Source organism: Charadrius vociferus, unplaced genomic scaffold (assembly GCF_000708025.1).
Source record: "Charadrius vociferus isolate BGI_N301 unplaced genomic scaffold, ASM70802v2 scaffold507, whole genome shotgun sequence".
Taxonomy (NCBI): Eukaryota; Metazoa; Chordata; class Aves; order Charadriiformes; family Charadriidae; genus Charadrius; species Charadrius vociferus.
Window position 1 is genome coordinate 196,888 of NW_009649235.1, and position 13,531 is coordinate 210,418.

Genomic DNA, 13,531 nt, shown 5'->3' on the forward strand with positions numbered 1-13,531 from the left:
ATCAATGTAAAACAGATACTGAATGAAGACTAACAAGCACTGGAACTTTGTTAGGAAGTTGTAACATAAGTTATTTTTCTAACTGTTTGCTTGATAAGTATTGTTGAGACCAAATAGCCAGTGCCCCTGTAAAAAAAATATTTAAAATATCTCTGTGGTTTTTTGTCATCTAAAAATGGAATAAACTTCCTTAATACCAAATGATCAAAGTTCTTTCCCCCACCCCAGTACCTTAGCCATTGTCTCCACTATTACAAATATTGCATTACAAATACTGCATACTAGAAATACAAATCGCACTATTACATACAGGGAACAGTAGATTGAGGCTTGGGAGGTTCAGGTTGCACCTGAAAAAGAAAAGCCATTCACAAGGAGGGTAGTGCAGCACTGGCACAGGTTGCCTATTTATTCTCTGGGAGAGGCTGTGGGATCTCCACCTTTAGAAGTGTTCAGTGCTCAGGTAGACAAGGGTATGGCTGATCGAGCTGTGGGGGCAGTCCCACTCTGAGTGAGAAGTTCAGCTAGATGACCTCCAGAGGTCCCTTCCAGCCAGCATTTCTCTCATTCTAGGTCTTGTACGTTCCGTGTCATACCTGCCATGATGCCAGTGCAGTTGTTCTGTACACACCAGGGTGACTGGAAAGCACAAGGTGTCTACTCAGTCCTGTGTTCTGACAAAGGGCCAGTAGCAATTTGAACTTGTGTTTTGTGTTCTGTGTTCTGACAAAGGGCCAGTAGCAAACACGAGCCTGCATGAAAAACATTCAGCAAATGCATAGACTTAAACTCATGGGCCTCTAAAATTATCAGAAACTGTAAAAAGCAGTCAAACATAGATCTGAAAACATACAGCTGGAGTCTCTGGGCTCACAAAACACTTTCCTAGCGCTCTACACTCATTACCTGTTTGAGAGACAAGACGCTTAAGTGAGACAGTTCAAACAGTAGACAGATGATACTGATGAACTGCAAACTAGACAGGAATGTAAATGGATGCAAATAATTTTTCTTTAAGTTACACAATCACAGAATCACAGAATGGTATGGGTTGTAAGGGACCTTCAGAGATCATCCAGGGTTCAACCCCTCTGCCAAAGCACGTTCACCTACAGCAGGCTGCACAGGAACACATCAGGTGGGTTTTGAATATCTGCAGAGAAGGAGACTCCACAACGTCTCTGGACAGCCTGTTCTGGTGCTCTGTCACTCTCAAAGTAAAGCATTTTTTCCTCATGTTGAGATGGACTTTCTTGTGTTCCAGTTTGTGCCCGTTGCCCCTTGTCCTGTTGCTGGGCATCACTGAAAAGAGTCTGGCCCCATCCTCTTGACATCTGCCCTTTAGATATTTATAAGCACTGATGAGGTCCTCTCTTAGTCTTCTCTTCTCCAGGCTAAACAGCCCCAGGTCTCTCAGCCGTTCCTCACAAGAGAGGTGCTCCATTCCCTTGATCATCTTTGCAGCCCTCCTCTGGACTCTCTCCAGCAGTTCCCTGTCTGTCTTGAACTGGGGAGCCCAGAACTGGACACAGTACTCCAGATGTGTTCTCATCAGCACAGAGTAGAGGGGGAGGATGACCTCCCTCGAGCTGCTGGCCATGGTCTTTTTAATGCTGTCCAGGATACCATTGGTCTTCTTGGCCACAAGGGCATATTGTTGGCTCATGGTCAACATGTTCATCAGGACTCCCAGGTCCCTCTCTGCAAGTTGCCTACCTACATCACATATGCCATTGCCATAAATCCCCAAACCTTAGTACTTTAGCTGAACCTTTAACATAAATAATTCAACTATGTATGATCTTCCCACTTACTGTGCAGTAACAGAAAAGGGAATGGCAAAGCTGGAAACAATCAAATAATGTAATTAGTCATGCCAGCCATCTTCAGATCTGTTGTTAAGATTAACATTTCCATTAAGGCAAAGCTTTCATTTCAGAGCAATTAATCTTAAAAGCTGTGCTATGAATCAAAAAACACCATTCAGAATTGTCAACACATAAAACCACTAGAAAAATATAGCAAGATGTTGGAAGAACAGAAATATAAAGGCAATGTTTATACTAAAAAGCTCAGCTTTTTAGTATATTTTTCAGCCCCAACAACACCTCACACCCTCTGTGCTGGGGTACCCACCCTCCTCTCATGTTTTATCTGTGCCAGCACTCCTCCCTGACCCTTTCCCCGGGTCAGCACTCCCTGCCCCAGCTTGATGCACGGGCAACATCACACCATGCCCTACCTCTCCCTCATCTGCAGCTTCCCATGGCCCACCAGGCCTTTATAGATCCCCACAGTCATTGGCATGACCCCAAATGCTTCTTTCCCTCAGACACGTGCGCAGCTCCCCACCTAGACAGGGATGTGCTCTGCTAGCCAGCTTCCAGTGCTGGGACCAGGCAACACCAGCCAACACAGGTGCCAGAGCCTCTGGCTGGCCCAGACACCTTCATTTCTTTCTCCCCTGTCCCCTTATGTCTGCACCCTGCATTTCTCACTCCTTAGGTTCAGGTAAGATGAAACTGGAGCTGCAGAGGGGTTCCTGCTAGGGCTGGGCCAGCTCCACCAGGGAAAGGGCAAGCAGACACCACTTGGACTCTTAGAGGCATCACCGACTGAACTAGCTCAAATATAAGTAGAGAGGAGAGGATTTTTTTTCAGACTTTACTTTATTTTAAAACCCTGTTATTTTGTACATATTAGATCAGCATTTTACAAATGTCAGTGTCTAAGTTTAGACTCCTCTGTTATAGTTATGAAGCTTCAGATGTACTTGGTATCTCTAGATGTACTGAAGTTAGCATTAATTTGTGTAGTGCTACACACATTTGAAAGTTGGGTGATCTTATTTAAGAACTGACTGTTAACATCAGGAGCCAAATTTCAGCTCCTCAGCAGTAAAATATTTGGCTAAGCAATTATATTGATAGCATTTTCAGTTCTCTTAAAATCTTCGCTCTTCAGGTTTTATAGAGATCAGCAAATTTACCGTTTACTATTGCAATGACTATGGAATTCTGCATGGAACCTTTTTTTTTTTCTCCATTTTTGTCTGTAGTCAGAAGCAATAACACTCTAGTAAACACCTCATATGTTGCTAAGTTGCAGATATCTTAGATATGTAGCTCACAATAAATTCCAAATCAAGCATACACTCTAAGGGCCCAAACTAAAGTCAATAGTACTGGTAAGCAAACTGATAAATATTTTACCAGTAGTAATTTCTAAATAATTGAAAGCAAGACCATAACTATTTATGTTGCTGTCATTTGCAGCAGTTCTAAACTTGACTTCAGGTGTCAGCTTCAAGTGATTACAGAGGAAAAACACATTCAGATGAGTTATGATAATCAGAAAACCTAACAAGCATATATTTCCCTGCTTACATTTCCAGTTAAGGCCAAATAATGACAGCTTGGAAGCACTGAAGGAGCGTACACAATTGGTATATATATATATATCAGTGTCTGAGAAGTCCTTTGAGACAATGCTAACAAAATGAATTACATTCTTCCACAGTATCCTTCCAAATTCTGTCACCCGCAGAGTGTCACAAAAGCTTTCTCCTTATGCTTCTTGGTCAACTCCCTGATTAAAGGAGAAGAACACTAATATACAGAATCATAGGGGTGGCTAATGACAGGAGGATTTCAGCTTTAGCTCTTGTACAGAAGACAGGTGATATGGAATCAGTGTGCACAGTCATCTGTTTATGAATCTTCTTTTTCAAGCTCTGTTGTCTTCTCTCAGTGCCTCAAAAAATGTCAAGAGCTGATTAAAGGCAGGGCGCTTTTCTGGTAGCTAAATCAAGCAAAGATGATGGGTATGGTTATTTAATTTTGAAATCATTCAAGAACTGTAATTTGCATTAGTTTCTCTTGATTTTGGCATGCAGAAATTCATAGACAGTGACGATTATGAGGTAAAGAAAATCAAAGTTACTTTTTATGTATTTCTTATGTTGTGATAGTTTAATCTTCTTCCTTTGCATTAACATGTCCTCAAATATAAGTTATTTTTCTCATTTTTCTGACAATTATATCTAAAAAAACCCCCAATTACTGTAATTTCATGGTATCACCAGTAATGTGCCAAAAAGTTCTTTGTTGCTGGTGAGAAACAAATCATGGTAATCATGGTCCACAGACAGCTGACTAAAACTTAGATGAAGAAAAACAATAAATCAGGGTAATTCTTGGCACAGCAGACACAAATGTCTCAAAATAATATGAGCATGATCAGCATTTGACTTATGATTCCTAGGAGACTGACAGACCGGGTAACACAACCTTTCCTTTTTAAGGGTGGGGTTATTTCAAGCAACGTTAGATATCCAAAAGGGTAGCGGTCTCATCTAAATTAGTTTTTTAAGATCTTTGTGTATGAAAGCAGATAGCTTTTATTTTGCAGTGGCTAATACAGAAAGAACAAATGACCGTGGAGAGGTACCAGTAATGGTCCTGTAATTATGGAAGGAATTTAGACAATTCAGCGACCAAATTTTAAACCATTAAAATTACATGAGTAGAATCTCATTCTGTATATTATGTTGATGTTGAAGGGTATTTTACTGTTATTTGCTTAAATACATGGTCCTGAGAAGAAGGGAACCAATCTTCCTTTATGCCCTGTTTCCTGTACTAACAATGTCCTGAACTAGACTGCTATATAGAATGTGCTACACATAAGCAATGGCTTTTATAAGGGATATTTTCCACTATGAACATTAGTTCTGCTATCAACAGTGACTCGCGGTGATTCCAATTATTTTGTTTGCTCCAGTTTGCATGTGCAGATATACATACCTCATGCCAGCAGTTGTACATTATCTGGTAGATGATGTCTGATACCAGCTGTGGTCTATAAAGTCTGTATCCTTGAGAAACTTTCTCAATCACCTGCATGTTATCATAAAGCTCATAGGGCTGCTTTCCCAAAGTGAACACTTCCCACATTAAAATACCTGCAAAAATGTTCACATTAGAAGTAGAAGTTCATATGTTGGAAATTCCTGCGTAGAAAGTGATCTGCAAACGCATCTTATTTTTGCTGAGATAGAGAGTCCCCTCTCACACAGACTCCCTTCCACAACTGGCTTGTGCACAGAGTCCACTCTGACCTCTGTGACTAACAAAAAGGCTCTTTTTGACTTGGGCAGCACTGATTTATGGTCTAGATACGCCAAAGATACTGCTTGATCTCCACTGCCAACAGCTTACTTTACCATATTAAACACATATGCAACAAATGGGGAGCGGGCAGAATTTTTACATGCCTAAAAGAAAAACAGTAGTGCTGAAAAAATCCAAAGAGGATAGGGCTTGGATACATAGAAATATTAAACAAGAACATAAGCTGTAGCTGCTTTTTACATTCCTTCAGTCTGTAAATGTCTGTCATTTCTGCTTAGTAAGCTGAGGAAATCCCAGTGTAATGGCATATATGCGTACATGCTGATATACCAAATTCCATACATACCAAAGGCCCATACATCTGACTTGCTGCTAAATTTGGTGTAATGAAAAACTTCTGGTGCTGACCACTTCACTGGAAACTTGGTTCCTAATGAACTTATATACAGGTCGTCCAGAACATACCTACAAGGCGAGAACCAGACTTGGTTGTGACTAAGTTACAGTGAAATACTATTTACTGCTTCTTCCTTTTACATCACCAGATTCCTAAAAAAAACCTGGGAAGAATGCCAAATTTCCAAAGGATACCTGATAGAGGTCTTAACTATAATCTGTAGAACAGACCATTGACACCAACTTACTAGAGAAATAATGCAGAATCATAGAAATGCTTGTTGTAAGGCCATCTAGCTCAGCCTCCTGCTCAAATAGGATTACTGCCAACATGAGATCAGGTCAGCCATGGCTCTGTGCAGACAAGTCTTTAAAGCCTCCAAAGACTGCAATCTTGTAGCCTCCCTGGCTTGTATGTTTCACTGTTCCACCACCCTCCTGGGGTGACAATTTCTCTTACTGTCCACCTTGAACTTCCCAAGCTACAGTACGTGGCTGATGTCCCCTGTTATATCACCTGGCACTGATAAGACTTACTTGGCTCCATCAGCTTTGTACCTGTAAGTACAAAGGCAGCTTTTAAATCCTCTCTTAGCCTCCTCCTCACCAGACTAAGCAGCTGTCTCCCTCAGCCTTTTCTCAGAGGACGTCTTCTCTAGGCTGCTCATCCTCTGCAACTTCTCTCCATTGAGGCTGCTGATTAAGATGTTTGGCCCCCAAATTAAGTGAAAATCTTGTACACAACGTAAACTCCGAGATTTCTTTAACAAACATGACTAGTGAAATCTCTAAGCTGCGACTGCCCTTTAAGCCTTAACTTTTTGAGACAGTGGAATGACTTTATTGTATCCCCATGGTCATTAATGTAAAGGAGAAGCAAAGAGCCGAATCACACCCTGTGGCTTAACTTTCCTAAGAGCCAGTTGCTAGCTGATCAGTGCCAGTTAACTACATCCTCACTAACATCACAGCTTCACAAGGCTCCCAATTTTTTCACTTACCTAGTCATCCCAAAGTCAGACACTTTCACAGTAAGATTGCTGTCAACCAAACAGTTCCTAGCAGCCTTTAGTAGAGAAATAAGAAAAGAAATGAGTGGAAAAAAATGCAAAGAGAAGTAAATAACAACATGTCTTGGTAATTTGCTAATAATAATTTATGTCCTCCAGCATTTCAACGAATAATGACATTCTTTGATTGAAGCAATTGTTTGGAACTGTAAGGGAATAGTAAGTAGCTCTCTTATTTCACTTTTTTACTATTGTAAAATATTCTTTACCATTACCCAACTTTACAAATAAGGACATTGAGGAAACAGAGGTGAGAAACCCACATCCACTTAGAAAAACAGCAACAGAACCGGAAACTAAACCCCGTCTTTCAAATTATGTCCTACTGCAGGGTCCTTTTCAATAGTCTCAGAATTTACCAAGACATCAAAAAGTGAAAAACATTGACTGGATTATTTGCAATGTACTAAAAACAGAGTGGAGCAATGAAAGGTGATTTAAACAGCCTGATTTATGAAAAGTTCAATATAAGCCTAATTCTGCAGATGATCGCTTGATAACATTTATCTAAGGCTGTTTTCTCTGCCTGAATGCTTGTTAATTTCTGTTTAAATCTGGAGGCTTCAACCTGAAACCATGCTCAAGTTTTATTTCTCTTTTCCCATGGTGTACAGCCAGGTTTTGGGAAAATGATTTATATTTACAACTTGAATTCTGCTACCTAAGTTGTCTGATATTTGTGATTTCTGAATCCAAGTGTGAAAATTAGTGAGATAACAACTTTGTTTACACATAAAGACGATTCTTTGAAAGCATCAACAAGACATTTAAAATGCTACCTGAGAAGACCGCACCCCTATCGGAAAATGAAGCAAGTCGGTAACATACATTGTCAGAAATCTTCCAACATATTTTTGCCTAGAGTTAGAAAGCAAAATACTGCTCCTGACTGTGAAGCACAATGCACCAGAAATTTGGATACGTTCACTTTTCATAGGCCAATAAAATAACATCTTATTTCCCCAAAGATTTATGTCAGTATTCTTGAAAGTTAAGTTTTGCATAAACTTTGGGCCTAAGTCCTTGAAAGGACTGATCCCCTTATGGAAAGCAACTCAAAATACTTGTTTGAAAACTGGCAGATCAATGTATTTAAAAGAGATAGGCAGCTGCAGACTTTCAAGTTCCACTCCTGCTTGCAATACCCCAGAAGAAATTCCAGTGTATCTTAGCAGTGTTCACACTTGTTTTATAAAAGAAATAGTTCCCGATTAGACAAGACTCTAACTCATTAAAAACAATCTAAGTGACCCAAATCTTTTATGTTTCACCTTTTTCTCCTGGAGGACTACAGCATCATCAGACAGAACCCTTTACTTCAGCCGACTAATTTTACAATTGGAGGTCTGCGCTGCCAAGCGGTGCATCAGTCAGTCCTTGAGGCCAGAGCCCATAAACGCGGGCAGCAGAGCATGCAGGGCTGTAGGGCTGTCAGCTCAGCTCTGAAGCCGAGCATGATACCTTGGGGGCAGCGCTGTTGACATGGGGCTTTAGTGCTGCTCATCCAGAGGTGCCTTGTATTAAGCCAGCTGGGTGTCTCTGCTCAACAAACCACAATGCTTTTTGGGGTGAGGGCCAACAGAGACACTGCAGCTATGGCTGATGTAGAGGGTCAGGACCGCCCAGTGTTAGGTCAATCCCACCACGTTCCCTGTTCCACTTCTCCCGTGGGATAGCTTACCAAATCTCTATGTATGAACTGACAGCTCTCCAGAAATGCCATGGCATCACAAACATCATAACATATTTCCAGAAGCTGAAGGGGCTGTAGTTCCTTCCCATGACTCCTCAGGTAGCTAAGCAAACAGCCATTAGGCATGTATTCCGTCACTAGATAGATGGGATATGATTTTGAGCATACACCATACAGTCTAACAAGTTTGGGATGATTAAGTTTCCTGAAATAAATAAAGATAAAATAATCGAAGAATAAATATAGATTACTGTGCATTTCTGTCGGTTTTGTTCTTCAAATACTAACACAAGGTACTGAAAAATTCTAGAGACTGGATACAGTCCCATCTCAGACTTTAAATATTACTTTTCAGGAAGAACTGAGTGTCGTTCTGCTCATTACTTTGGAACTCAGTATTGATGGCAATCAAAAGACGACTCAGTATTGATGAAATGACAACTTCATCGTCAAAACTTGAAACAGGATTTAGCAGTACAAGAGTGCAACCTTAATGATGGGAGAAAATAGATCTGAGTTGGTGGGGTGGACCTTAGGTCTTAGGGTTTTCTGCAAAAAACACATTGCAAAATTTTCAGGTTGAGAATCCTGATCATATCAGCTAGTTAACTGACAGGAATGTAGTGCATTCCTTCAAGATACGAGATATCTGAAATATTCTTGAATTTGTAGGCTTCAATTATCATCTCATGCAATTTCACTGGAAATTCTAACATCTTTACCTCTTCGGAGTCAGAGATTAAAACTAAAAGCCTCGTTCATATTTCTGGCATTTCTCAGTTATTTATCTGTCTCTCATTCCTACCTGCAGGATGGCAGGAACAGCTTTCTAACTGTTGCTGTATAAATGCTAATGAAACATAGTTTTAAGTGACATAGATGGAACCTCTGAAGTTGTGGAAGAGATGTTAATTGAAAACTTTGTGGATGACCCTTATTAACCTTTGTGAAGTTCCTTTGGTAATACTTCAAATATCCTATGTGGCTACCTATTGAGCTTGTGCCTAATGTACTCGACGCTACTTAATGCTATTTTTAAGAGGAAATTCTTTTTCCTGTGTGCACTATATATTACTGATTAATGTTTGGAAAGATCATTATTTCCAAATAATTAAGCAATGCCATAGCTTACATCATGGTCTGAGCTTCTTCTATGAATTCATCTTCTGACATTGCTCCCTCTTTAATCATCTTTATGGCCACATCATATTGTCCCTTCCACTTTCCCAGATGCACCACTCCAAACTGACCACTCCCTAGCTCTCTCAACACATCGATTTCTTCTCGTTTCAGCTCCCAGATTCCTAGTGGGACAAAAGAAAAACCTTTAGCAAAAAAAATTGGACAAATGCAGGCATGGTATCACCCACATGCAATGCTGTTGTTTTCTCTGGATGGTTGCAGAACCATGCAGCACTGAAGAAACATACCTGTCTCTTGGCTTTCTGTTTGAGTTAAGGAAGGAGGCTGCACTTCCTACAAGTGTTGCTTGCTATGGCTTAAGTTTAAGAATTATAAATAGTTTTAAGAAAGATTTCTGCATCAAATGATGATATATTTTCATGCAGGGGATTGAAGAACAAGTATTACTGTGCCAGGTAATGTGGCAAAGGGAAAGAAAGGCCATGACTCAGATGTACTGGGGAAGGAAGCATGCAAGGTCTTGCACTGTTGTTCTGGTTTGAGGTAAAACAGGACCAGTTTTGTTCAGTAACTTTACGTCTTAGCTGGGCCTCTTCTAACTACTGAAATTAACAGCATATTGTGCAGACAATGTTCACACTCTGAGAGTGATAAGATCTATGTTACAGCTGATGCCCAGGCATGGCATGCAGAAAGGAGCTTGCTTATACTTATTGCTATAACACCCAAGGCCAACCAACTTTGTTATTTGCCCTGTTGGAGGGTTGGAAGCGGAAAAGCATAGTGGGGTCCCACCTGCAGGGAGGAGCAGACAGGACAGGGGAGCCAAAAATGACCAACAGTATATTCCATCCCATCTGCCTCACGCTCAGTATAAAAGCTGAGGGATCAAAGGGGCAGCCCTCTTTCTTCAATTGCCGACGTCTGAGGAGGACTCTGTTCGTCTGCCTGTGATCCCGATCCCGAATGCAGATCTGGAATCCAGTTCCCGTCCATCACTGAGTCCAGCCTGGGACTGTCCCAGTGCCAGCCGGTGTCATGATTGTCATCTCGGGAGATTGATACGGTTTTGTTTATATTTAATTATTTCTTTTTGTTTTATTACTAATATTTCATTAAAGTAGTTTAGTTCCTTCTCAACTCATACATCTCTTTTTCCCTCCTCTGCCTCTCTCTTTGAAGACAGGTAGAGGGGAACATCTGTTGGTCCCATCTGGGGTCCCCCAGGTCCCCAGGAGATGATTTGGCCTAAACCATGACAATTGTTGATAAAACTTGACATAATATGCCTTAAAAAGGGCACAACATAAAAGCTGATATAAAATGCCTTTGCATTCACCTTGCCTTGGATGTGGACCAGATGCACTTGTAGGAAGGGATACCCTATTTCACAGAACCATAAAATCCCAACCCTAGAGCAGACAGAAGGAAATTACAGAAGGAGATATTGACTGAAAAACCATCCTTCTCAAATTCTCACATTGCCTCCTGTGTGGACAAATGGAAATGGCCACCAAACAATGAGCTCAAAGGTTCTGTAACCTCGCTGAAAGCAGTAAGAGTTATGATTTTCTGGTTATTCTTTTCCTGGTGGCCAAGGTTGACATCAGTTTCAAAAAGGAAAATTATCTTCATACCATTTCCTAATGAAGCTGTGGTTGGGACTTTATTTACTTGCGTAGACACTGCGTGACGAAGTCTTGTCACCATACCTATAAAGAAAACCTGTTAAAGGTCAAAATATATACACAAATCTTCCAAAATCAAAGAAAACACAGGGAAACAAATACCTCCCTTCCCCTGCCATTTTACAAGCATCCAAATATGACAGATATTCAATATTCAGCAGCTGCTGCACCATGACACAAAGTTGAAAATGTTCTGTGCTTAAGGGCTAGTCCAGTAAAGGTACTGCAAGAAGAGGTAGTACAATACCAAAAAGCGCTGTACAGCAACTATATTGATTGAGAATGTGTTAGATCAAGTTCCACCCAAATTCTCCCAAAAGATGTTTCAGTATGTAGAGCATTCAGTAGTGGAAGAGATTCACCATAACTCTGAGAAGTCCAGAAGCCTAAGCCAAAGCCAATCAAGTAGAAAGAACATATAGGATTACCAGCCGAGTTGTGCTGATGGTAGTGTATAAGCTTGGGAATTGATTCAAAGCAGTAATTTTCAGCGAGGTAATACATCTTCTCAGGGGTCTTGTGCACATGGTAATGTTTGACTGTTCCTTTTTTACCTCTGAAAGACATCACAAAGTACTGTACGTGTCAAAGCCTTCCAAAGGGCCTTCCAGTCCATGTGTTAATAGATTAGCCAGTTGCTGAATGAACTGCAACATACCAGCTGGCCAAATAACGAAATATGTAGTAGATGCCACCAGGAAGACTGCTACATTTGCCTAAGTCCTCGTTTTCCCCCCTTTACACCTGCTGGCTACATAGTACAGGATTCTATCACATCGAAGACTTCTGCTGAATACTCTAATGTAGTCTGATGGTTAGTACTTGTCCCCCAACAGTTACATCTAGAGCAAAAGGCTTTCAAATACTGCCCTTGCAATGTTTCTACATCTAATTTTGAACACCTTCCCTTCCCTTCCCTTCCCTTCCCTTCCCTTCCCTTCCCTTCCCTTCCCTTCCCTTCCCTTCCCTTCCCTTCCCCATTCCCCAACAGAGCTGGGAGCAGACATGAATAACAAATCCTCCTCTATAAGTGTCTTCATCTGTAGAGTTCCCATAGAGATCCTCATTGCACCTTCTGGTCTTCAATACTCGATGATACTAATCGGAAAGGGAATGAGAGTGTGTGGACTTAATTGCCAAACATATGTCTTCTCCACTCAATCACGCATTTTATTCTCAGTTTATGCAGCTGTTACTATTCCAATCTCAAAACATTCCCTCTCCCTCTCCCTCTCCCTCTCCCTTCCTCCTCTTTCACTCTTAAGACTCTGCTATTCCCTGTCCTGGATTCAGCTGGGATAGAGCTAATTTTGTTTCTAGTGGTCACTGTGTTTCAGATTAGGTGTGAAAGGAATGTCAATAACACATATTGCTTTAGTTGTTGCTAGGAAAATTTATAGTATTCCAGGACTTTTTTTCAGCTTCCCATAGAATCTGAGAAGCAGCATAGACAGAACAATGGAATGCCAGTAGAATATTCTGTACCATAGACGTGATACTCGGTATATAAATGGGGGTTGCCTGGGGAAGGTGGGAGGTGGTGGGGAATTTGTGATCACTGTTCGGGATGGGCTGGGCAATCCTGTCACCAGGTGATGAGAGTGACTTGTGTTGTATTGCTTTATCTTATATATTCTTTTACCATTATTATTGTTACTGTTATTTTCCTTTTTTTTTGTTTTTGTTTTGTTTTGGGTTTTTTTTTTGTTTTGTTATTAGTTTATTAAACCGTCTTTATCTCAAGGCATGAGTGTTTTTCCTTTCCCCAAGTATGGACAAGTATGAGTTCCAATAACTAATATGATCTGAATGAGCCCAAGTTTCACCCTTAACACAATGTAGAAATTTTGTTGTTGACCAGTCACACCAAGCAGCATGCCCATAGCATGCTCATAGAAATGATACATATTCTTTGGATACTCACTCAGGAACCTTGCTGAAAACAGACAAAAAAAAAATCCTGCTTGGCTAGATTTCCGAACCATAAAAGCACCTTCTTTCCCCTAATTAAAAAAAAAAAAAAAAGTTACAAGGAACAATGACATTGGGATTCATTTCAGTGAACTTTAGGTTTTTACACTGTAATGTCCGCAAAGGAGAGAAGGAGATGTGACTCATAGAATCAGAGAATCATAGAATTTTCTAGGTTGGAAGTGACCTTTTAGGATGATCAAGTCCAGCCATCAACCTAACACTGCCAAAACCACCACTAAACCATGCCCTTTAAGAACTACATTAGGACATGATGAATTATGCCTTAGAAATATTTATTTCTTTTGACTAAAAAGGGGATCTACGCAGCTGGTTGTGGTATCCCACATATTTAAAATTAGGTGAGTTGTATCTCAGCCCAGACATGAAGCAAGTAGTCTGTAATTTGGTTTTGGTGCACAGACACATATTTATAGC

General features: G+C 40.6%; 1 protein-coding gene across 1 annotated transcript in view; it reads right to left on the reverse strand.

Annotated features, from left to right (window-relative positions):
* Window positions 1-3,726: 3,726 nt before the first annotated feature.
* Window positions 3,727-13,531, reverse strand: part of BMX (BMX non-receptor tyrosine kinase) — a 28,010-nt gene continuing 18,205 nt past the window's right edge. The window contains exons 10-18 of the mRNA XM_009889041.1: window positions 13,047-13,125; window positions 11,551-11,676; window positions 11,072-11,146; window positions 9,424-9,595; window positions 8,280-8,496; window positions 6,530-6,594; window positions 5,479-5,597; window positions 4,806-4,963; window positions 3,727-3,801 (exon numbers count right to left, since the gene is read on the reverse strand). Coding sequence (XP_009887343.1) covers window positions 3,727-3,801; window positions 4,806-4,963; window positions 5,479-5,597; window positions 6,530-6,594; window positions 8,280-8,496; window positions 9,424-9,595; window positions 11,072-11,146; window positions 11,551-11,676; window positions 13,047-13,125 — 1,086 coding nt within the window. The remainder of the gene's footprint in view (window positions 3,802-4,805; window positions 4,964-5,478; window positions 5,598-6,529; window positions 6,595-8,279; window positions 8,497-9,423; window positions 9,596-11,071; window positions 11,147-11,550; window positions 11,677-13,046; window positions 13,126-13,531) is intronic.